The following is a 25,705-nucleotide window of genomic DNA, read 5'->3' as shown; positions in this document are numbered from 1 at the left end:
ATGATTGGAACTATCCATAGCAATAGAACCTGAGTCATGGGGAGACTGCCCACCTCTCAGCTTCTGAGCCTCCAAGGACCTGGTCCCAGAATGGAGGGTGAGCCCCACCTGGTGGCCTGGGCCATGGACCAGGTCAAGGTGATGATTTTATCCTGAGCAAGTGGGTAAAACTGACTTTGAAGTCCCTTCCAGCTGTCACACCCCAGTTCCTCAGAAGCCCCCTGGGATAGCAGACTATATGAAATATAAATCAATAGGTTAAGACCGCACTTGTCTCCTGCCCAGCGAGGCCCTGTCACTCTGCCTACCTCTTCTGTATTTGGAGGATCATCTCTGACTGGGCAGGCCATGCGCTGATGGGAAGACATCTCTTTGTTCAGGGGTAGAACCAATCTTGCCTTCTTGACAAGGCTCTACTTTTCTCTTTAATCATCGCTGCCTCTTGGCTATAAGCTGCCCCAGCTCACTGACACCCTCTCTTTCTATTTCCCCGCTCTAATCATCAGGGAAAAACAGATACCTGATCAGTCATCCTCTTGGGACCCATGCCTGGAAAGTTCTGCTCCTGATGAGGGAGGGGCAGAGGGGTGGACGTGGCCAGTGTGGTAACTCCAAAGTAAGCAGTCTAAGGACTTCTACCAGAACCAAGAGTGCCCAGGTTCACCTCCCAGGGTTCCCATGACAACGGGACTGTTAGGTGTTGGTAATATGGACTGGCAGTGAATGAAATGGAGTTTGATGTACGTGAGAATCCAGCCACTAGCAGAGTAATTGCCAATCAATCTGTCTCCCCCTGAATTTCCTTCCTTCCTTCCTTCCTTCCTCCTTCTGTCCCTCCCTTCCTCCCTTCCTCTCTTTCATTCTTTGTCTTATATGCATGGGTTTTGAAGATCACCCGGGTGTTTGGAACACATTTATTTCCATTCTCTGAGTAGTTGTATTTTCTTGGCTGCTTTGTCATGGGCCCCCTGTGTGTTGAATAGTTTAACAAATAAAAGTGTCAGCTGGTGATTTATAGACCCCTCTGGGCTGTCACCCTCCCCTCCCAACCCCTGTCATCACTCTGCAGTCCAGGACAAGGAATGACAGCACAGCCTCAGGGGCTGGCTTCTCTCTAGGTCAGCCACATCAGGCAGCCATCTATGGGTTGCAGGGGCTGCATTGGCGCATTGATGCACATATAGCCCTGCCTTCAAAGGCTTGACGAATACACTCGGGGCCTGTTTTGCTTTATTTTCTTTGTTGCTGTGACAAAATACCCCACAAAAGAATTGTAACAGAGGAAGGGTGTGTTCAGCTCGCAGTTTGAGGGTACAGTTCATCACGGTGGGCAAGACTTGGCAGCAGGGACACGAGGCAGTTGGTGGCATTGCATCCACAGCAAGGAAGCAGAGAGACAGATGCTGAGCTCAGCTCACCCTCTCCTTTTCACCTAATCCAGGGCCCAGCCCATGGCATGGTACCACCCACCTCATGGTCGTCCCACCTCAATGAACCCAGTCTAGAAAAGCCATCACAGACCTGTCAGGAGAGTCTCCTAGGTGATTCTAGATCCTGTCCAGCTGACAGTGCTGATCATCACGGTGTGCATACTGTGACCACAGCCTTGCTGAGTATTTGGCCACAGTTTGGGCTTGCCTGAGGCTGCGTTTAATGATTCCCAGAGAGTGGCAGCTGAGATGGGATGTCTCCAGAGTCATTCTAAAGAGAAGAAGGAAGTTTCCAAAGCAGAAGCAAGGCTGTGTCTCAGTCTTACGATGCATGGCCATCAGGCAGTGGGTTTTGAGGCATCCTAAGCATTGGGATGGGAAGTGTCTTCCTGTCTCAGAACCTGGAAACCAGCTGATGTCCACATTTCCCTTTCTGTTGATACCACAGGTCATCTTGATCCTGACAAAGTACTACCATGCAGACATGGGGAAGGTTCTGGAAAGTTCTCTGTGGCGGTAAGTCAGCCTGATGGGCTTTTCTCTTCCTATACATGTGTGTCATCGTCTCCCAGTCTCCTGGCTAAGGCTGGAGTCCCACCAGGGCTCCAGCAGCTCCGGCCCACTTATGGGCCCCACCAATTTTCAGTGGCTAGAAAGACATAATGGAGATGTTGAAAGCGGATTAGGAGCTTCATCAGGGGGACAAAGGGCTCTGGCAGATGGACAACTGTTTGGAAGGCTTCTTTCCTCGCTCTTTTCTGTCTGTTGTTTTCTCCTGGCTCTTTTTGCCTGCTCCCTGGAGGAGGAGGCTGGCAGCATGAATCCAGGTCACTGCACAATATCCCTGGCTCTGCTCTGGACTCCATAGGCAGCTCCCGAGCCCCCCAAAGCTCAGGCTGGCCTCATTGTCGGGGTAGTTTGCTTTCTTTCCGGCTTAGCCAAAGAACTGTAAATAAATAACCCACCCAGGCGGGATATCTCTTTATATGTGAAACATGAATTGGGCCCAAGGACATCAGACCGTCTTTGATGTCTGAGAGGGGAGGAGGGAGGAGGAGGCTGCAGAGACCATTTTGGCCATTATCACCGACAGTTCTGCTCAAAGCATGAGGACCTCTCTGGGCTTCGGGTGGGCATCTTTCCTCCCACAGGAATTTTACTACTCTAGTCACTCTTGGTGTGGGATTGTTTTGCTTTCTCTGTGTGTTTTTCCAGTAGTGATTAATTCATTTTAATTTGAGTTTGAAAAATACCTGCCAGTTGGGACCATTTGTTCGTTTGAGATAGGGTCTCATTCTGTATCCCAGACTAGCCTGGAAACTCATCATGCAATTTCCTGCCTCTGTCTGCAGAGTGCTGGGAGCCAGGCCTGCGTCCCTGCACCAGCCTCATCAGAATGGTTTGCAGGAAGAGCCGCTTGCACTGCCTGCCATGGGATTTTGGCTTTGCTTACATCAGAAAGATTTGGCATCCCACTTGACATATCTCTGTGGTGTGTTCAGAATATGCTCCGATGGTGCCTGGAATTGTTGGTTTTTTTGTTTGTTTTTTTTGTGATGGCAGTGTTACCTAGGGCCAACTGACCAGGTCACTGTGGTACTAAAAACCCCTTGAGTTTTTGTCATGCCTCCCCAGCCTTTCTGGGCCAGCTCCCTCAGCTAGGAATTCACTTCCTCACACACAAATCTGTTCCTGCAATGCTGGGAAAAGCGGTCAGGAATGGGCCAAATTCCTGTGTGGAGGGTAAACTCTCCTCGTGGAACCCTGATGCTCTCAATGTATCTTGCTGCTCTGGTTCTTGAGGAGGGGGAATACTGCTGCAGAATAAATTAGGCCTTAAATTCCAGTGGTGGAGCCCATGAGGTGACTCAGTGGATAAAGGCGTTTGCCACCAAGCCTGACAACTTGAGCTCAATCCCTGGAACCATGTAGTAGAAGTAGAACTTCTCAAGCTGTCCTCTGACTTCCCACATGCGCACCATAGCCCAGGTGTCCACATTATACACATAATAAAACCTGCATAGATGAGGGAACATAAAAATTCTAGCAGCATTAGCTTCTCTGGGGACTCGCTCTAGAAGTCTGGCTCAGGGGTGTCACCTGGGGAGGGCACTGTCCTGCCCGGTGGAGTGTCTCCTTTCATTGCCATATGGATGGAGGTAGTCTTTATTCTTCTTGTACATTAAACAAAAATCCCAGACTTTGGACTCTAGCAATTGGGCTGTTCTGTTCCCCAACCCCTCGGATACCTTCCCTAGAGATTTCCAGAATGCTGGCTTCCTCCACTCTCAACTTGGCTAAAGGGACAGGAAGTGGAAGTCTCTGGAACAGTGTTTGGTGTTTGGATAGTGAGCTGCTTTCCTGGGGCAGTTGGGCTTCTGCAAGGCACGTGCCAAGGTTTAGGTCCTACTTACTTTGGGACCTCACGGGGTGTGGAGGACAGAGAAGGCTACCTGAGGTCAGGACTCCTGAGTGACAGGCTCCAAATTCTTCAGAAACAGATGGGGAAACCCAGAGGGCTAACCACCCCTTTAGAGCTGTGGGCCAAGCAAACTTCCTTCACAGAGCCTCAGTTTTTTTTAATCTGAGAGGGGTGAAATGGAGGAGAGGTGGTGAGACGGAATGACGGAAGTGGCTTACAAAACATCCCTAGGACGGTATGTTGTCTGAATTTGGATTTTCCCCAAAGCAAAGCAACAGATTTTAATTTCCCCTTCCTTCCTCATCACTGTCTTTCCACCCAGACGTTTTCTCGGCTTGATTAAAAATGCATTCAGAAGCACTAGTCATTTCCAGAAACTTCCCCATCTCCTCTGCTGGTGCAGTGACTTTCTATGTTTATATTATGCTTTTTTTTGTGCTGATGTGCTTGCACAGACTTAACAGTCTAAGGAGACTTGAGCTGAAGGTTTGCATTCCTTTCTCTTTTGCTCGTAACCAGGCTTCTATTTTGCACACTGTTCTGGAAGCCTGCACAGCCATTACTTTTCCGGCTGCTTATGGGCCTTTGAGCTGATTCTGACTTTGAGCTCCCATCCAGGGAGGGTCCAGTACTCACAGCACCAGTCTGACAATTTATCTAAACTTTGCCGGTTTGTCAGTATCCCAGCATCCACTTGGTTCCTGGTGAGAAGCTATTCTGATTACATTTTCTCATTGGAGTGTCTTCTGCTCTTATCTTGTTCCCACAATGGGACAGAGCAAGGAACACTGAGAGGCTGATAGCATGCCCGCGGGTCCTTTACTGGGTGCTGACTACCCGCTGTCTACATTTGAGGCCCGTGGACTAGATGGTTCAGGTGCCAGTGTCTGGGGAACATGTATTAAATCGGGTTATTAAAGGCACACTTATTGAATGCACACTGAGCCTCCCAAGAATTCTCCTGTGTAATCACAATAAATACATTTTTAATGGCAGGTCTGATATTTACATTCTGGAAATGGCTCTGGGAAATCGAAGCTGAATGCATTTTTAATTGTTCTGTGTTTAATGGACCTCGCGTCAGCCGCATCTCCCTCATGGCTTCCTTGACCCATCATCAGCACCTCTGTCTGCATCCTCTGAAAGTCTTGGGGCCTTAGAACAGTACAATGGTTTGGGAGAGACATTCCTACCTTAGGACATGTTGGCTGGCACCTAGTAATTGAAGTCATCTGTCTCCTTCCCTGGGCTCACAGGCCTGGCTAACGCCTCCTCACCCAAGCCAGAGTTGGTATACTGTCCATCCTTAAAACTCTGGGCACACTGGCTACTGTGCTACTACTGGAACAATTGACCACACTGGGACACTTAAAACAACAGTCATGGACTTTCATAATCTTGGAGGTCAAAGGTTCAAACCATGGTGTCACAGCCCAGAGCTTCCTCTGAAGACTATGAAGGCCCATTATGTCCCTGCCAGGCCCTGGTGGCTGAGTCACTGAGTCCTTACCTCTTCTGTGTGTGTTCATATGTATGTGGATGAACATGTGTGCAGGCACATATATATGTGTGTGCACATGTGTTCAGGTGCATATGTATGTGTGTGCACGTGTGTTCAGGTGCATATGTATGTGTGTGCACGTGTGTTCAGGTGCATATGTATGTGGGTACACACTGTGCAGGTGCATGTGTATGTGGGTACACACTGTGCAGGTGCATGTGTATGTGGGTACACACTGTGCAGGTGCATGTGTATGTGGTTACACACTGTGCAGGTGCATGTGTATGTGGGTACACACTGTGCAGGTGCATGTGTATGTGTGTACACACTGTGCAGGTACATGTGTATGTGTGTGCACACTGTGCAGGTGCATGTGTATGTGGGTACACACTGTGCAGGTGCGTATGTATGTGGGTACACTGTGCAGGTGCGTATGTATGTGGGTACACTGTGCAGGTGCATGTGTATGTGGGTACACACTGTGCAGGTGCATGTGTATGTGGGTACACACTGTGCAGGTGCGTGTGTATGTGGGTACACACTGTGCAGGTGCGTATGTATGTGGGTACACACTGTGCAGGTGCATATGTATGTGGGTACACACTGTGCAGGTGCATGTGTATGTGGGTACACACTGTGCAGGTGCATATGTATGTGGGTACACACTGTGCAGGTGCATATGTATGTGTGTGCACACTGTGCAGGTGCATGTGTATGTGTGTACACACTGTGCAGGTGCATGTGTATGTGGGTACACACTGTGCAGGTGCATATGTATGTGGGTACACACTGTGCAGGTGCATGTGTATGTGGGTACACACTGTGCAGGTACATATGTATGTGGGTACACACTGTGCAGGTGTGTATGTATGTGGGTACACAGTGCAGGTACGTATGTATGTGGGTACACACTGTGCAGGTGCATGTGTATGTGGGTACACACTGTGCAGGTGTGTATGTATGTGTGTGCACATGTGTTCAGGTACATATGTATGTGTGTGCACACTGTCTTGTCCCTCTTCATCCACAGCTAAATCCCTGCTTCCCTCCCAGCTGGCCACTGTACTGCCACCCACCCTTTCCCAGAAAGACCGAGGCACTTGAAAAACTGTCTGTTGCTGCTGATAGACTCGGTTCTACCTTGTGGCTCACACCTGCCCATCCCAACCCTCTGCCTAAACCCCTGGAGCCCAGGTGTCAGGGTTGGCAGGCAGAGCTGGAGTCACCACAGGGAAGTGGGGGACTTGGGTGCTCCTGGTCTCTGGAGTCTCTGTATGATATTTGCATTCACTTCCATAATAGAGCTGTGGGTTTGTGAGATAAAGAGAAGCGAAGGGAAAGAGAAATTCACAGCAACGTGCTCTGTGAGTGCCCTCTGGGAGAGAGCTGCTAGGCCTGCCCGGTGCTTCAGGACCCCACCCCATCACCACTCAGTATGGTGAGTGACTCCTGGAACTGAATGGGTCTCAGGACTCTGGGTTCTGAGTGTTAAAGCTGAGACAACCCTATGGACAATTCTGTCCCCTGAAGCCCACTGAAGACTAGCCTCTCAGGAGGTCTGCACAGTGCTGTGCCTGGGGGTCCTGTTTTCAGCCTTCCCATCACCATTGTCCCCAGTCTTTTAAAGCTTGCTTTCCTAATGGCCTCCCACACAGCTGTGTTTTCCATGAAGCACCCTGCAAGTGTGTTCTTTACATGTGGGACTCATATCCTTCAGACTCTTCAAGAACTAATATTGGCCACCTGGGGGCGCTGTTTACTCCAGTGAATGTGCCTGGTGTAGAGAAACTAGCCTCGCTTCCCTGGCCAGGACTCAGGATCTAGAGGAAATGCAGATGGATGTCAGGGTCCGAGGCGGGATCTTAGGTGGCATTCTAACAAGCTCTAGGAAATACTTATGCTGCCTGTCCATGGGACAACATGCCTGGTGGTTCTGGGCCACCCATGAGTCTACAGTGCTAAACAGTCCACTGGTAGAATCTGCTCAAGCTGGACTGTGTCCCCCTAGGTGTCTGTATGTGTGTGCTGCCTGCTGTCTGGCTTGCACTTAGCATTGTCCCTCAGTTCTGACTCTATCGTCATTCAGTTCAGCTCAGTTTTCCCCTAAGGAGCTGCCCTGCCCAACTCAATGTATACAACCACATCTCTCACCGAAACTTCTGTGTTCTTGCTTACATTGCTTCTGCCATTACTAGAATGCAAGCTGATTGAGCATGGAGACTTGTCAAGTCTGTATGGTTGACCACAGGATGCCATAACCAAGCACTGGCCTGAATGCATGGGTGAATGGACAGATGGGTGGACTAATGAATGGGAGGTGGTGGATAGATAGTGTGTAGATGTGTGTATGTGGCCAGCTGGATAAAATGATAGCTGGGCATGAAGGCTGATGAGTGGATAGATGGGCAGACAGATAAGGGATGCACGAATGTGGATGAGTCGGTGAGTGGCAGTGACAGTGTGTTTTTAAGAAACCACTGCCGGGACCCTGAGGATTCTTTATGATTATGAGGTCACTATAGGAGAAGCCAAGAGCACTGAGTTCTCTCTGATGCTGGCAAGCAGGGAAAGGAGGCAGGGCACATTCTGAGCTAGGAGAAAGCTGACCATGGTCTACCTTTCCACTCCTGCCCTCCATCCTGGGTTTCAGCCTCCAGGATCTACATTGAGGGTGGCTGTTGGGCAAGGTGAGTTTGAATTAGGGGCACACTTTCACAACCTAAAGGCTCTGTACCAGAGCCACCTCTGTGGCATCCCACAGGTACATTTGACCTTGGTGCCTGCCAAAGGGGCCAGGAGCAGCCTCTGCAGCTCGGGCGTGAAATGATCCAGGTTTCTGCTCCAGATGACTTGGTTGGAATCTGTCCTTTGTGTTGGGGGTGGAGAGTATTCCCTTTCTTTTGGCTTCTCTTTAATTATGGAATCTTTGACATATAGAGCAAAGTGCAGAATGCAGTAAAACACCAGCCTGGGGACCGATGGCAGTGGTGGGCTAGTGCACGTTTAAATGCCCCATCATTTCCTCCTAGCCTGCATCTACTGTACTTAGCCTGATGTCCTGTGGTCCTGGTGTCAGGGAGCAGGCACACTACCACAGGTAGGGAGTGGAATTAGGGCGCCATTTTCACCACAGCAGAGAGTCACCAGCTCTGCCATTACGTAGCTGCCCATCGTTTCCTCTCTACGTGAGAGCTCACACTGAAGTAAACAATGGATTCCAGTAAAGCCCACCCTTTCCCTCTGCACACCCCCTTCTCCTCTCCGCTGTCTACCTGGATGCTATCTCCATCTTGAGCTTGGGGTGGGCCATTCCAGTTTGCTTTACCGCTTATCTCTAAAGCAAAAATCTAAACACATGCAACAGCACATAAATCACAATTTATATCGGTTCAAGACAATATGTGTGTCTCTCTGTAATCAAATGCCTAACCACTGAGCTTGTTTTAAAAATTGATATGAGTGGCATTCTCCTGCTTTGGGCATTTGATTTATGTTCTCAACTTTGTTCTGGTAATTTCCCCATATTGCACATAGATCCTCTCTGATGTGTGCATTCTCTATCATGGGACTGTGATTTTGGTTCCTAGGGCATTTGCTATTCCAGTCAGGGCAGCAGCAAGTCAGAGAGCCATGGTGAGCTCCAGGGCCGCCCCTCAAGGCAGGCATTGGGCAGGGTGCAGGGCAAGCCAGGTTTCTTCTCTCTTTATCTTGCCAGCTTGTCAGTGGAATGGCTAACTCCTCCATACTTTGATATCATCTGACTTTGTGTTTTTACTCAAAGGCTACAGGGCTGTGACTCAGTGTTCTCCTAAGGTAGCATGTACCCTCCCATGGTTACAGAAATGCCTCCTCTCTGTGACTTAGCTACTTAGCACCCCTCTGCTTCTGTTAAGTTGCTTGACTCTTTCCTAGCCCTGTCCTCTTCATGAGGGGGGTCCAAGCCATTTCCAGGCCCCCAAATGTCAAGATCTATCTCCTCTAAGTGTGGTTTGTCCCCTCATCCCTGGCTCCTGGAGTCCTTTTTTTAGACAGGGTTTCTCTGTGGCTTTGGAGGCTGTCCTGGAACTAGCTTTTGTAGACCAGGCTGGTGTGGAATTCACAGAGATCCACCTGCCTCTGCCTCCCGAGTGCTGGGATTAAAGGCATGCCCCACCACCATGCATCAGCCTCTGCTCTTTCCAATGCCTACAAAGGCACTCTCTCTTAAGAATGTTTTGTCTTGTCATTGTTATGTTGGTGGCATCTGGAGGGCACCAGTCTTGCAGGGTTGGGCTGGTGTTAGATGTTTCAGCACCCTGTGTGCCAGGCTTTGGCATGCCTATGTACATGCACACAGAAGTTGGCTTTGATCTTTGTTGAATCCCTGTCCCTCCTGGTGATCTCAGGGGCTTCCTGTGCAAGGATCCCAGTGGTTCAATCCAGACCCCTATCCAACAGCCATTACACGCATGGCTTCTACCCCAAAGACAGCTGTTGACACAAAGATGGTATCTATAACAGTTATCTATGACATTCAGGAATTGTTTAGGGTTCAGAGATCCCTTCTGTTCCCTAGTGACCTCAGCACATGGCTTCTCATGTGCATACAGAGAGCTGGGTAAAACAAGCCTCTGGGCACATAGGGGTCTCAAGAGAGACCTTGACTTGGAAGCTTTTGAGCCTAGTCAATAAATGATCATGTGGCAGGAAGCAGCAGTTTGTGAGCCTGGTACACACCTGTAATCCCAATACTTAGGAAATTGAACTGGCATCCAGACTGGGTTGTGCTGTGAGGGACAGACCAACCAGGCATAAGATTTGAGTGACTGAGAATTTATGAAAATTTAAGGATAGCCTTCTATGTTCCCCATCTCCCACAACCTCTTATCCATCCATCCATCCATCCATCCATCCATCCATCCATCCATCCATCCATCCATCTATTTATCTATCCTCCCTCCTTCCCTGTCTTCCTCCCTCCCTCCTCTTTCTTCCATCTATGGTCTGCCTCTACCTGGTTCTCCTTCCCTCTTATCTATCTGTTAATCTCCCCTCTATCCTCTCTCCACCCCTTCATATCCATTCACCCATCCATTTCCTCACTTATTCTTCCACACAGCTCCCCATCCATCCATCCACCCACCCACCCATCCACCCACCCACCCATCCACCCATCCACCCATCCATCCATCCATCCATCCATCCATCCATCCATCCATCCATCCATTTGTGTATCATTCACACATCTTTCTACCAAACTATTAGTTCATCCACCATTCTCCATTCATCTATCTAACCGTCCACTCACTCAACCATCCATCTACTATGGTTTGAATGTCAAATATCCCCATTGACTTGCATGTTTAAGCACTTGTCCCCATTTCCTGGTAATTCTCTGCTTCCTGTATGTCAATTCAGTGTGACCAAACAGCATCTTGCCGCTGCCACCATTCCTTCCCTGCCTGCTGCAAAGTCTTCCCTTTATGGACTCCCTCTGGAACTGTAACCCAAAATATACCCTTTTTCAATTAAGTTGCATTTGTAAGGATATTTTTTCACAGCAACAAGGAAGTGACTATCAATCCATTATTTACTCTCTTATCGACTCTCCTGTCCATTCACTCATTCATCATCCATTCATCTATCCGTTCACCCACCCATTATCATCAAATATCCACCTATCCCTCCATCATCATCTACCTATTACCACCATCCATTTCACCCATCATTCATTAATTTGCCACCCACCCACCCATTGTTAATCTATCATTGTCCATCTATCACCCATCCAACCATCCATCAACTTATGTATGGTTACTCCACCTTTCCATCTACCCACTTGTCCATTCGTCTTCCAACATCTACCAGTCCATCTACCATCCATTCAACCATCGTCCATTCCATTCATCATCCATTCATCTTACATCCTCCATCATCTATCCATCTACCCACACATCATCAATCTAATCTTGTCAACATTTTCCATTTATCATCCATACAGCCATGCATTTTCCTAAACATACATATTTCATCTATCCATCTACCCACTTACTTATTCATCACCCAATATCTACCAATCTGTTCAGCATCCATCCACCCATCATACATTCCCCTCCTCCTTCATCCACCACCATCCATCTATCCATCCTAGCATTATTCTAATCTATTCATTTTCATTCATCATACATACATGCAACTATCCATCTATCCATGAATCCATCTATCATCCACCCTGCCACCCACCCATCCATTCATCTGTCATCCTTTCATTTAGACTTTTAGTTAGAGTAAACCATAAGTGGCACCCAAGACTCCAAGTGTAGAGTCTGTAGATGAGGAAACCACCCATGACACCATGATACAGTCCTCACTGACGTCAGACTTAGAGGAGCAGGGAAGCTCTAAACATGCCACTTTACTAGAGAAAGTGGTCATTATGAAAGGCTTCCTGGAAGAAGATGGTCTTCTTTCCCAGGATAGCCCTGCCTGTATAATGCCCAGCCCAGTTCCTCCTCATCCTCCCTTATGGCCCTCTGCAAACTTCTGTCAAGTCTATGCAGCCACCAATTCTTCAGTTAACTTAAACTACATCACTGAGAGATGCTGTGAGCAGCACTGGCCCTGGAGGGTAATGGCAGCATTGTACTGTCCTCTTCCGGTTGGGCCTGTAGGACCTGAACTGACACTCCTTTTCACCGACTTCACCCTGGCCTTCAGGCTGCCTGTCTTTCATCCATCACCCTCCAGAATCCCAAAATTTGACCTAGCTTTGGTGGACTGAAATGGTCATCCTGGATGATCACCCTGTGGTGTGGCCATCCCATGTACTGAAAGAGCTCCCAGGAGAAGCTGGCCTGTAGATCAAAAGCATGCCTCGGCAGACCGTGTTTGCCTAGAGTTGCTTTCCTAGTTGTTTGCACAGGCCTTGGCGTCTCACCTACTGTGATGGCAATTGTCCCAGGCATTTGAGCCCCACCTCCTTTTAGGTCTCAGTGACAGTGACTATCTTGGATGCTCTTTTGAGAAAATAAGACAGTACTGATGGAGAGGTCCTGGTGGTCTGAGCCTCAGGCCTGAGTTGAGCCTGAACCTCCTTGGACATTGAGACTTTCCCTCTGGAGTTGTCATTGCCTGCACCTGGGTTGAGGGTCTCCCTGAAGCCTCTGTTTCTCCCCCAGAAACCCTTCCCAATCTCATATCCCACTGATTGGTCAGGTGCCTCCTCCAGATCTCCCAGGACGGGAGCAACAGTCTGTCACATGTTCCCTGTGTTGTGGTCCTCTGCACCTGGTCTTCCTGTGTTCTCTGCTCTCTCAGAATCTCAGAGACGAAGTGAATCTGGGGTCTTGCTGAGCTAAACAACACCCACAAGGTGTCCCTCTGGCTCTCAGCACCCAGGCCTCTCTGCTCCTTTACACAGGACACTGGATAAGACTATAATCGTTTAGGAGGTCCTTGGGCTGGGTGTTGACAGATTTCTCTCTAGAAAATTCTCCATCAAAAAATTCCTGCTAAATATAACTCATAATCATCACAAAACTTATGGAAACTATAAAAAAGATGAGGTGTAAAAGCAATCCCTGTGTTAGTCCCACCCCATGAGATTAAAACTATTAATATCTGAGATGAATATTCTTTCCAGGCTTTTAAAGATGCAAATATATACATGATTTATAAATGTTGAATCCCAAAGGAATTATGTATTAAACATTCTCTTATGTGCCGAGTGTTTTCACAGCCGCTATTTTTAATGGCTGTATAATACACCCTGATCCAAAGAAGGTATTATTTATTTAACTAACTTCTCGGGTTTAGACGTGAATCATTTTCAATTTTCACTAAGATGAAGATGTGAAATGTAAGGAGTGCCGGCATCCATCCCCGCACACGTTGCTCTGCATCCCGGAGTCTGTTTGGAATAGGTGCCTGAGAGTGGATATTCTCTTTTGCGTGCCGGGGTTCGGGGTGCTGGGATTCTGATGTATCTGAGCATGTGGCAGGTTTGTTGAGGTTGCTGTTGGTGCTACTGGGAAATCAGGAAACTGAAGAGCCCTTTAGACAAGAAGGTTAACTGCAGGCCCTGCCTCCCTCCTGGTGTGGCTGTCTCCTGGCTGACGGAAGGCTTGGCAGGGTGGGGCTCAGTCATATTCGTGGTTCTGCAAACCCTGTTTGAGGACAGTGGCTTCTGAGCCCGAGCACCTTCATTAGTGACTTTTCTTAATGCTGTGACAAAATGCTGGACCAAAGCAACTTAAGGAAGGAATTGTGTCATAGCTTGAGGGTACAGTCCCTCACGGTGGAGAAGCTGTGACAGGAGCATGAAGAGGGTGGTCCCATTGCATCCACAGACAGGAAGCAGAGAGAGGGGAAGAGCCAGAGAGGAATGCTGGTGCTTGACTCCCGTTCTCCTTCTTCACCACGTCCAGCACCCCAGTTCATAGAATGGTCACCCGTATTCAGTGTGGGTCTTCCCTTTTAGTTAAATCTCCCTGAAAATTGCCTCACAGATGTGCGTGGAATTGTGTCTCTTGGTGATTCTAGATCCTGTTGAGGTGAAAATGGATATTAGCCATCATGCCTTAGCTTTGTCATCAGCCTGCTGCCTTCAGCACTGAGCTTGCTGCTGCGTGGGATGATAGAGATAACCCTCATCCTCCATCAGGTTAGCCTGGGCTCACACACAGCCCTAGACCAGGGATCAGGAAGGTGGAAGGATGAAGGTTCAGAACTTGCACAGCATCACTTCTGCATGTTTTATAGTTAAAGTAACTCCCAGAGAAGGAAAGCCTGAGTTCAAATAAGGGTTTGTTTACCAATAGAGAACCATTGCAAATGGATTTCACACCAGGAGGGAACTAACTGGAGCCACTTTGGCCAACAGTGCTGGTGTGTTAAGAACAACAGGTACACGGAGGTGAAAACTTGTTTCTAGACTTCCAAGACTGTCCTGGGGCCCAGGGATAGTGTGGTAGGGTCTGGATGGCAGAGAAAGGAGCTAGGGCTCAATCCTGGGGCGGTTTTTCTACTAATCAGGGTTCCCTTATGGGGACCAGCTGCCTATGGGCATTGAAGGTCCAACTCTGAGCATTGTTAGAGAGCTAAGGCCTGGGTGGCCTCTGATACCCATAGTAGGAGGCCCCCTATTGAGTCTGGACCAAGGATGGCTGGGCCTTACCTGACTCAGTTTCTATTGGAGATTTGGCCACTGCTCTCTCCGCTTCTAGTATTGTTTCCCAAGATGTGTGAATTTCTTGGAGGGCACTGGTGGATCTCTCCCAGGGAAGTGCTCCCATCCAAAGACGTTTGTCTTTGAACTCTACTGAGGAAGGGCTTGCTAGAACTTAGAGTGTTAAGTTCTTCAGTTAAAGGATGTCTGCACCATCCCAGGTGCCTGACCAATACTGGAAGGTGAAGTAGATAGTGGCAGAATAGAAGCTAGACTCAGAGGTGGCTTGCTGCCTCTAGTCCAGGTAACTGTAAACCAGTAATCTGGAGGCTTAGCTGCAGGGTCTTAGCCCAACCATTGAAGGCCTAGCTGGGTCCGAGGAAGGATAAGTGAGCTGCTCCTGTTCCTCGGTCTCCCAGAATCAGACAATCAGATGCAGCAGGGAGTCTAGTCCCACAGCAAGCATCTTTTAAAGCAAAAAGACCCCCGCAAGCAGGGGTGGGGCGAAGTGGGGAGGATGGGGGATGGACATGGTCAGCCTATCAAGGCCTAGGACCCTATGCTTTACCTAGTAAACCCGAGTATTATCATGCAGTGACCTCATCTGGTTCAATTTAGGCAACCAATAAACTTTTTTTTTGTAAACAACTCAGGACTCACCCATCTGACTTCCCTTCAGTGCCATCTTTGACTGGCTCATGTGCCCTATACTTAGTCAATGGTGTTATGTTTTGTTCATGTAAAGAACACTAGAGGAGTTGCCAGTTAGTGTTGCTTGACAGCTCTCCTCTAAGCATGACAAGGACCCAGGTTTCTTCCACATTGTGGCTCTACATACTTCCTACTCCTGACTAGGCCTAAGGCATCCAATCTGTGCCTGTCTCAGGCAGAGGAGTTCAGAACACAAGGACAGTTCATGGAATGCCCTGCCCTCTTGGCTCAGCCTTGGTCATATGTGTGTTCTAATGCAGGGGAGGGTCAAAAACATAGTGCACCCGGGAATGGACTTACTGTGAGAGCCTGGCCAGGCCTGGTAGAACCATAGTGCTTCTACCTACAGTGGGCCATAGTAGCACTGTGCACATTCAGGTAGGCAGACACATATGCAAAGCAGGCAGTCCATGGACTGACTGTAGAACACTGGGAAATTTCTTCTTCAGTGCCTACCATTCCAATCTTCACAGGGCCACAGCAGCTGTCCCCTTCTCTTCAGAGCTCTGATGACCAGGTCTGGCTAAGCACAGGCCCCAATACACATGACCAGCCTAGAAAAAGTGCCTCAGGCTCTGGTCTTGTTGATGAAGCAGGCCAGTGGGCATCTGGAGGACCTGGAGAAATTTGAGAAGTTTCTCCCCTGCCCCACCAGAAGCAGGTGCCATAGGTCACAGGAGGCAGGTGTTCAAGAGTGGCCTTGGACAGTGGCTCTGGTCTTCTGTAGACCCAACCCCACACCCTCTCCTCGCTCTGCCAAACCCATTGCTTGCAACTTAGAGCCCGCTCACCAGCTAAACTCACAGCAATGACACCCCAGGGAGGGTGTTAGAATTTAGAACTCACCACCTGCCAGGCCTGTGTGGTATGTGTGATGGCACATGGAGCTTAAGTAGTTCACAGGCTTGGCACTGAGCCACTTGCTGTCTCTGTGCCCACCATTCTGACGACAGCAAGGGGCTACCTGAGCTTTGAAATGTTGCGCCAGCAGATGGCCGCCATCACTTCTGTTTGGCTTTGTTTCCCTCTGTGGAGGAGTCTGCTCTGGCCCTGTTCCTGGTTCTCTTACACACGCAGGCTCCGCTGCTCAGCGCTTTCCTCACCCATGCTGCGTTTGATTTAAAGTTCTGCTTAGGCCCCCAGTGGGACTGCTGGCTGGAGGCCTGTGGAAAGCAGGGCCGTTGTGGGATCAGAGGGAACTGTCTCCCCTGACCCGTACCACCTCTCCAGCGTATCCATCCATGTTTCAGAGAGTCCATCCACAGCTCCTCCGTCTCCTCCAGGCAGCCGGAGAACAGGCTCTCAGATTGAAGATCTGAGTTCAAGTCCTGCCTGTACTTCTTGTATGGCCTTGGGAAAGCTGCTAGTTGTTTCCGTGGCCATGTCTGTGGACTGGGGATGAGTGTGTGACCTTGGTTTGGGGTCTGCTTTAATGGGTGTAGAATGGATAGGCCAGTACCTGGCTTCAGATAGTTCTGACATCACTTTATCATTCTTTGGGAAACACTTGTTCCTTAGCGATGGGGCAGAGGGACCAGGTTTCCAACTCTTGTGGATCTCTCTATATGGTGGTGTGTACCTCCAAAGTGACAGGTCCAGCATTGCTCTCTACTAGGTGCTGGGGGTAGCAAGTGACAGCCACAGTCATAGCCCCCAAGTGATCCAGAACTTCTGCCATCATTTCCTGTCACCACATCCCCATCACCTCTGTGGAGACAACTACTATGTCCTGACCTTCCTGTCCTTGGTATGCTCTTTGACCTCCTCACCCATGTGCAAGGAAGGGAGCCCTGTGGACTGACTTTGGGACCCATAGAAGTCCTTATCTATTGGTGCTCAGAATTCCCATCATCGCTGGGGCACAGCAATAGCCACTTTCCTACAGGGTCCCACATGTCACGTCAGGGGCTGTGATATGCTCAGACTCCCATTTGTCCTACAACTCAGTCATTAGCCTGCACCAGTGGCTCTCTGTTCTGGAGCTTGGACCTTCCTGTCCAGCTCTGGCAACTCCCACCTGGACACCTGCCCTAGCCATAACAAGGTCCCCATGCTTCCATCTTGCCCCTAAGGCCAAATTCAAATAACAGGAAAACCATTTATCCCACCCAGCTTGGAGCTGACCCCTGACTCAAAGGTCCATGTGACCCTTGGACACACCCCTTAGAACCCTCAACCTCCTGCCCCCAGTTAGTCATCCAAAGCCAGGTCCGCTCTCTCTTGTCACCCCTCCTCCCCTGCCCCCCCCACTCCCCATCTGTGTCCCAGCTCAACTGTGCTCTGAGCTCTCTAACCTCCACATGTCAGCTTCCAGCAGAATGGCCTCCCAGAGCTGTCGACTTGCCTGAAGCCTCTCTCTCCTGAGATGCTGTCACCCGTGTTGTTTTCTCTCTGCTGAGTTTCTCGAGGTCTCCTGGGATTTATATACAATGCTTAAGATTTTTGTATTATTTTGACATTATTGTAATGTCATTTTCCTTTTCAAATGTCATTGTTGGCATTATTTCTTCGTATGTGGCTCATCTGCTTTGCATGTTAAGTGGCAGGCTTGAGTGAACAACAGCCTTCTCTGTCACGGTCATGTGTCCCTCCACCTCCCCACCCCCAGGCCCCATTGGTCTCATCCCCACCCCCTGTACTTTGAGGGCTGCTGGCCCGGTATAGACTGTGGTCCAGTGCCAGCCTTCCCAGGTGCACAGAAAACCCCGCCTCCTAACTCCCCTTCCCCTGCACACACACTGGTGGAAAGAAGAGTAATGGGATACTTCAATCTAAGATGCTGGCCTGGCCTATTTTGTTTGGATGGCCAAGCCCTCACCCTCACTCAGCACCAGGCTTGCGATAACACTCAGGAAGCCTGGGCATCCTATGGCTCCTTCAGGGTATGGCACTTTCTGTGGCTCCTCATGTCTCAGGCAGGCCCTTGGGAACGGTAGGGTCTTCTGAGTGCATGAGGGTCAGAAGACCTGGACAAATGGGACTCCCCCTCCTGCAGTGTGCAATTTTGGCCGGTGTCAACTCAATTCCCCTGCCATGGCTAGCTTCAAGCTGTCAAGCCATGCCCCTGGATATACAATGGATTAGCGGTGCTGTCTTCATCCTGTCTCCACAGCCACGTGACCGCAGTGGCTCTCTGCTGTTTAGGACTTTGGAGTCCTGAGATTTCATAGGCTCTTCTGGATCTGTGGGTAGTGACCTGACAGGGCATGGTGGGCCCCACAGAGCAAACGGGGCATTTCCAGCTCTCCCCCAAGAGCTCTGGTCTCCTGTCTTGTCACCCTCCCCAACACTCCTATGTTCCTCATCCATGCATGAGTGGCTGGTGCTAGACACTGAGGTGCTGGTCTAGGAAGTGGCAACTCTGTTGTTTCTGGATGCTGGGCTTTAGAACGCTCTGTTGGCTCTGAGTCTCTGGTTCCATGCCCCCTGAAGAAAGCCCCAAGAAGAGGGGGTGTCCCCTGGCAGGAAGATTCATGGGGCTCTATCTCTGACTCATTTCCCAGAGCCTGTGGGCCCATTGACCTCAGAAGTGTCCTCTGACCACCGTTGACTTCACACCTTTGTCTGCCCTTCCTGGATGCCTCCTGATCTCAGGGCTATGGAACCTGGATGTACACAGTCCTCTGTGCTGAGGGAAGAAGAGTCCATGAGAAGTGCAAGTGGCTTGCTTTAAGTCTCCCAAGGTGGCGGGAGTGGCTGTCTCTGCTGGCGCACATCCAGCATGGGTGCCTGCAGCAACACACGCAGAACCTCAGTACTGGCGTGGCTTTCCCTAGGGGAGTCTCATCAGAAGTCAGCAGGGCAAGGGGCATTGCCGTATCATGCACAGGCACCAGGAGAGGCAGGCATTAAAGATTCTGGAAGCACTTCTGCCATACTGTCGCTGTGAGTGGCTCCCATTTCCCCGTGGAGGGTCACCCAGCTGGTATGTGTTGAGACCAGTGCTATAATCTGGGTTTGAGAGAATCATGGCCATGAGGTTTCTGTAGAAGGTCACGGGGGATTCTGGCATGCTTGCTGTTCTGTGTGGAGGCAGAATAGATCCGTGACCTTCTACGACCCCTAGGCCCAACTCAGGCAACCAGGGAACCTAGATGTACTGGTTCAGGTGTGGCTTCTGGATTCCAGGGCTGCGTGGGCTCCTCCCTGGGCTTGCTTCATCCCTTCAGAGGTCAGCACTGCATTCTGCCAACTTAACAGTTGGCAGGTTTTCAGGCTTGCTGTGTCCCCCAAATCCCTGACCCCAGATCACCGTGAAATGACCACAGTCTCCTGAATCCCATTGGACTTGCCTGGGTGGTCTTGGGCAGTGTCCTAAGTGACTTCCCTTCTGAGTAGGGATCACTGGATCCCAAAGAATCCTGCCTACAAAAAAAGGTCACTCTCCCTGCCCTCCTTACGGCTTTCTTGCCTTGTGGCCTAGGGATTGCCAGCCTGAGAAACTAGTTTAGATACAGTGTGACTTTCCCTTGTCTTCCAAAACTATTCCTGCTGTCCTAAATAAATGGCTTAAGTCTTCCCAGGGCAGAAGCCTAAGTGCTTCTAGTCCCTCCCAGTTTGGTGGAGGCCTCGAAGGCAGCAGCAAAGCTTGCCGGCTGTATGTGGGGGATGAGATGCCTAGGCCTTCCTTGTTAGCGGGTGGAGGGGCCCAGGCCAACCCACAGGCATGTTTGCTCTGGCCAGCAGAGGATTTTAGACTTGCTTTATGGAGCCGTCAGCATAAACACGCTCTAGCCCTGAGTTTCCAGCCCCACTGGAGGGCATTGGAAGGACCGGCAGTGGTTCGCTGTTCTCACAAGGACATTCCTCTTGGGCTGGCTTGTGGCATGGGGGAACCTATCTCCATCAGGTCCACTTTTGCTACCCATCTACCATTTCAAAGGATGTTTTTAGCAAATGAGCCATTTACCAAACCCTGATCCTACAAGGAATTTGGAGGCCATGGGCCCTGACACAGTTCCTACCTGTCTAGATCTTTGCTTGGTGGTGGCACCTGATAGATACCCATGGCCTGTGTGCTAGACGTGTCTGACACCTGTCCACCTGGGCAGCCTGCCAGAGCCCCTGCTCCCATCCTAATCAGGGCACCGTGGTCCCCACCTCCAGTCACTGCATCCTGAATATCCTTCTTCCCACCATCACGGGAAGGGTCTACACCACTTCCAGGTGTGGTGAGGACAGCTGCTCTTCGTGAGGTCCCTTCTGAAGCAAGCAGCATACAAGGCTGCCCTATTGGTCCTTGTCCCTCTGCTGAGCTGCCATTCCTGGCCACTAGGTGAATTTGTGGGTCTGATGGAAGCTGTTTCTGTCACCCGCAGTGGTGGGCTCCTCTCTCTCCTCTTGTCCCTCTGCCATCAACCATGAGGTGCAGGAAGAGTAAACAAGAGTGTGGATTGGGTGGAGTCCCCGTGACTGGGCATAGGAAGCCCGCGCCCTGCCAGCCACAGTCGGCAGTGGGCCTGTGGGTTCCTGCCAGGTGTGTGGAGCATGGGTGTGTGGGAACACATTTGATTAGTGGCCTGAGGAAGCAGCTGGTTCCAGGCTTGGGGGTTGTGTGAGAGTCACAGGAAGGGATAAGGAGAGGCCCACCCTGCCTATCCCCAACTGTAGCTCTGGATCAGAAGCGGTGATAGCAGTGATATGGCCTCAGAGACGAAGAGAGGACATGGCACTTACCAACTCCTGGCCTCTGGTAGGCCAGGCCTATGTGACTGCTGATGTCTCTATGGAAATGTCAGATCAAGAAAGCATGAGAGGTCACATACAACTAGCTGTTAGCAAGTGTCCCTCAGGATCACTGCCAGGACAGAGGAGGGACATCCACTCTGCTCTGGCTCAGGGTTCCTGGGGAAATGAATGAGCTTTGAGTGGTGACTATGGCGATCTCAAGCTGTGCTTTGGGATCTGACTTTTACCTTCATCCACAAGGCTACATCTGTGCATGGACCACCCAGTAGGCAGTTTGTTCACTGCCCCCCACTCCCTCATCTTGCTCAGGCCTGATCAGTGGGGCTCAGGCCCATCCAGGCAAGAGTGCCAGCACACAGGACTCTAGAAATTCTGGCTAGGGCTGCCCATGTTCCTGGATGATGTCCCATCTCAGAACAGTTGCTTAAGAACCCAGGTGTGGCCCTCAGGAGAGAACCTACTCACGCTGCTGGGCAGCCAGGCCAAGCTAGTCTCATCCCCACCCGTGCAATGGTGACCTCTGCACAGGAACTCATGTGCACATCACAGATGTTGGGCATCAGCTGCATGCAAGTCTGGTGCTGGGGCTTGAGACCTTGGTGATATCACAGCCACAGCCATGAGATACTGAAGAGTACACACATAAGAGGCAGGCAGTGGGTACCCCAAGGGACGCTTTCCACTGCAGGAGCACCCATGGGAGGCTATGAGGAGGGGATTTTGTAGCCCCGGAGGATGAGACCATGTTCTTCCATTAGAATAAGGACAGCAAACACCATTTGGAGAAAGCTTTTGGTTTATATAATGCTTGCTTGGTCAGACTCCCCAGAGGCCCTATCGATTCCCAAGATAGAGGTTTTGATGATCCTGGTAGGTCAAAGGGTTCTGGTCTCCAAGGGAAGGAGCTTGAGGACATCTAGAATTGTCTCAACATCCCTGTGAGGCAGGCATGATCCTCCCAGCCTACAGATAGAAAAACTGAGGCTCTGCAGATAAAGGGCCTGCTCCCTAGGGTGGAGCTCTTGCTGTGGCCCATGTCACAGCCATTCCATACCCCTCAGGCCTTCCCCGAAGCTCACCTATCGGGGATGTTCTCCTGATTTTCAGCATACCCCAGACTACTTAGCACCAGGGTGGCTGGAGTCCAAAGGAGAGGACAGATTCCACTTGATGGGACAAGACACAGACAGGAGTGCCATGAAGTCCAAATGCCCATCATGAGTGGTGGCCAATAACCCAGGGCCCTCCCTCAGAGAAGTCCAGAGGCACCCATGTCCCAACTGCACCATTGGGAACCAGCCTGAGAACACCCAACCCCCACCCCAAGCTATTGATAAGTCACTGGCCTGACCAGTGGCAGTCCCCTCTACCCATCCCTCTGCCACTGCTTTGGCTCACAGCTGGGTGTTCCCCCTGCATGGGAGGCCACTGACAGCTTTCTCCAGGCCATCAGCATCACAGCAGGGCAGGAGAGGGCAGCTTACTGGGGAAGGCGTGAGGACTTCCTGCTTAAGGCAGGGGTGACCGTGCTGAGGGCAGAGACAGAAAGGTGAAGTGGTCCAGCATTGGGAAAGCATGGCTTCCAATGTCAGCTCCGCTCAGTCCCAACTCCCTCCCCAGAGCCTCGGATTTTCATCTGTGACATGGTGGTGGAATAGCACCCACCTCATAGGGTCTCCTTGGGAGGCAGAAGCCTGCAAGTGGGACCAGCCTTGGCAGGCTTTGGGTTCTGGTGGCTACAGTCATGGCTGATCTTTGACTTCGGAAGCTGGCTTTTTCCACACAAGGCGTTGGCAGTGCTCCAGGGCATCACACATCTCAGCGGCCTCTGGGCTCTTGCACCAAAAGCTGGGGCCCATGACACACTGATCGGTGCCTAGAAGTGGGACTTTGGGGCTGTGGCAGGCCCCCATCTTCTTGCACAGGTCGTTGGGGTCCATCATGAACCTGAGGCTCTCTATGAGCACAGGTTCATACTCCGCCACGAAACGGTGGCACTGCAGCACGTAGGGCAGCGGCAGGACTCGGCAGCCACCTTTGAAGGCGTTCAGGATGTCCCGCTTGGTGCTCTTGCGGTCCAGATTCTGGGAAGACACACCCAGTATCCTTTTGCACCCCTGGCAGAAGCTTCCATAGTTCTCTTCATCCACCAGCAGGGACGGCGTGGTTGCCTCAGCCCTGGAGATGGACCTGGCCTGCCTTCTGCTGTTACACAGCCTGATGGTCTCACACACTTTCTCTGGGGTGACCCTGCTCACAAGCTGGACCAGGCTGGGGCTGTAGGTCTCCACCAGGGTGACGCACTGCTGCACTAGAGATTCGGGCATTATGGAACAGACTCGCTCTAGGGCGTGGGTGATGAGGGCTTCTGTGCTGTTGGTCATGAGCCATTTGTCCACCTCCTGGATCACGTTCAAGCACACATCGCAGGTCAGGCCCAGCTGCATCTGCATCTCATTCTTCCTCGGCAGCTCCAGCTCCAGAGAGGGGACTCCATTCACAGCGGCCACTTGAGCCAGCCGGTGGGCAGGCTCTCTCCACTCCTCACAGAAGCCCCCATTCCTACAGACCTCCTGTGGGGGGAGAATCTGCAGCGTCTGCTTAGCAGGGACAAATTGCTGGCGGATGTAGTTCTTGCAGAGGTCAGCCAGGCCAGACCCCAGGGATTCACACTGATCCTGGACAGTTACCTCTGCAAAGGTCAAGTTAGACTCTAGAGCACCCTGGAGCCGGGAGATCAGCTTGATACAATCTTGGCATACGGCACCCCCAGGCATCTGTGATGGGTGGAAGCTGAGGGCCCCGTTGGACAAGAAGGGCGATGTCATCTCAGTTGCATCCTCCTGAGTCAGTGGTCTCTCTGAGGTGGCAGTGGCTAGGTACCTCTGTAGTGGCTCACAGAGGGTGAGCGCAGTGCATATCGGAGCCAGGCCAGTGCCAGGGGTTCCACTGAGCATGTCCAGGACAGCTGGCCTGTGGTTGTCCACCATCCACTTGCACTTAGCTGAAGATTCCGGGCTCGGAAGCCACTCACAGGTCTTCATTATCGATGCCAAAATGTCAGCCTCTGTAGCATCTGGGTTCATCCCATTACCAGCAGCTGCTGCCACATCCTGGCACACACGGCAGGACAGGGACTGGACTATGGGCTTGCTCCACACAGCACTCTGGCAGTGCCTCACGGCCTGACACCTCACAGCTGCCTGCAGGTCCTGACACCATACCTCAGAGCCCCTGGCACACTCCTGGGGGCCCGAGATGGGGCTGGCCTTGGCGGCCCCCAGGACACCAGAGAAGAGAATCAGAACACGCAGCATAATGCCCACGGTTCCACTGGCTGCTACCTCTGCTTGGCTGTCCCTATAAAACTAGCTCTCCTGCCTGTCCTGCTCAGCAAGAGGCCCGCCTCCTGCTCCTCCCCAGCCTGAGTCAGCACCCCACCTGCCTGGGCGCAGGCTCCATCCTCTCTGGTTTCTGCCTCTTGGCCTTCTATCTTCAGGGAACACGAACCTCTCCTCCCCTGGATAATCGCTATTTTCAGTCTAGCTTCTTTGGAAATGGAGTTTCTGTTCTGTGGAACAGAAACAAGACTGGAATTCAAGAGTGAATTCCTAGAGGGGCTTATTTCTGACTGGGCCTCATGGCCATGTGCCTACCCCAGATTTTCTTCCCAGGGCCCACTGCGCAGGGGCTGAGTGGACTGTTGACCCCACAGTGCCTATGTGAAGGCTGCTGGCATGCACAGTCTTTCATTCTGGAGACTTCTAAGGGAGGCTGAGCGTGGGCTGGTACCTAGCAGATGTGCATGAGCGCATGATGTTTGCTGAGGCTCACATATACAGAAGGGTTTTGTTTCACTGTTAGGTCATTTGTTATCTTCCGTAATTTCCGAAATAGGCATTAGGCAAGAGCATTGGCGCCGGGCAAACACACAGGTGGACAGAGCCCCATCCTGTTGATTCTATGGAGGATTCTGGAGCCAGACTCACCTGTTATGATTGACATGCAACTCGTCATTCCCACAGGAGTGGGCAGATCAGGGACCCTGAGGGCTCTATGGAAGCCCCACACGCCTTAGTACTGTGAGTCCCACACATGGGTATCTGGGGCTTAGATGCTGGGGCTTTGGGTGCTCAGAGGAATCTACTTCCCAGTTATGTGGGGCGAGCATCCCAGCTGCCTTTGCAACAGCTTTGCAAAGAATGCAGATGGTGCCTCCTGTTGCCCTCCTTCTATGAGGCAGGGCTGCAGAAAGAATATGGAATGAGGTTTGCTGAGCCCTTGAAATGACTGCCAAAGACGCTGCTTCCTTTGGGCCAGGGGAGGGAACAACAGGCTTGGTGAAGTGGTGAGGCTGGGTTCTCTTAGCTGCAGGGCCACTGGAGCCAGCTGGGTGAGCTGTATGCAGAGGTGGGGCTGCAGACAAAGTGCCCTTATCTAGATCTGACTGGGCTGGCCCAGCTGACTCACCCTCCAGCACCTTACCTGGTTGCTGTTTATGGAACACCCACTTGCTTTGGTTTTGGGCTCAGGTATTTTTTCAACCCTACAATCAACTCTGTTTGCCAAATGTGTGACCTGCCATTTGACTCAGTTTTGACACCAACTCCCCGGAGTCTATCCAGACCCTGCAATCAGGGGTTCAGACTGCATACTGGCTTAGTGCTCTCCATTTGCATCTGTGTATCATGGTTCCTATGGCCCTTTTCATGCGCAGAGACTGTTAGGAAGGTTCGTAGAACATAGGCAGGCTCTGTGCCAGTGTTGATCAGTTAATTCCTCAGGACCCAACTCAGGAACCACCAGGA

General features: G+C 50.9%; 2 protein-coding genes across 4 annotated transcripts in view; one reads left to right on the top strand and one right to left on the bottom strand.

Moving 5' to 3' along the window:
- Sorcs2 (sortilin related VPS10 domain containing receptor 2) overlaps window positions 1-25,705 on the top strand; it is a 366,206-nt gene that overhangs the window by 149,171 nt on the left and 191,330 nt on the right. For all 3 annotated transcript variants that reach the window (XM_040746982.1, XM_040746983.1, XM_040746984.1), the window contains exon 2: window positions 1,879-1,946. In XM_040746982.1, the coding sequence (XP_040602916.1) occupies window positions 1,879-1,946 (68 nt within the window). The remainder of the gene's footprint in view (window positions 1-1,878; window positions 1,947-25,705) is intronic.
- Window positions 21,676-24,334, bottom strand: Psapl1 (prosaposin like 1). Its single transcript, XM_005068849.4, has one exon. The coding sequence runs from the start codon at window positions 24,212-24,214 to the stop codon at window positions 22,640-22,642; it is 1,575 nt and encodes a 524-aa protein (XP_005068906.2). The 5' UTR covers window positions 24,215-24,334; the 3' UTR covers window positions 21,676-22,639.

The sequence above is a fragment of the Mesocricetus auratus genome, unplaced genomic scaffold, assembly GCF_017639785.1.
Source record: "Mesocricetus auratus isolate SY011 unplaced genomic scaffold, BCM_Maur_2.0 Super-Scaffold_100006, whole genome shotgun sequence".
NCBI lineage: Eukaryota > Metazoa > Chordata > Mammalia > Rodentia > Cricetidae > Mesocricetus > Mesocricetus auratus.
The sequence above is the reverse complement of the archived record's forward strand: the minus strand, read 5'-3'. Positions and strand labels throughout refer to the sequence as shown.

Coding starts and splice junctions, on each gene's coding strand:
- Psapl1 (XM_005068849.4), bottom strand. CDS start 24,214: ATGCTGCGTGTTCTGATTCTCTTCTCTGGTGTCCTGGGGGCCGCCAAG.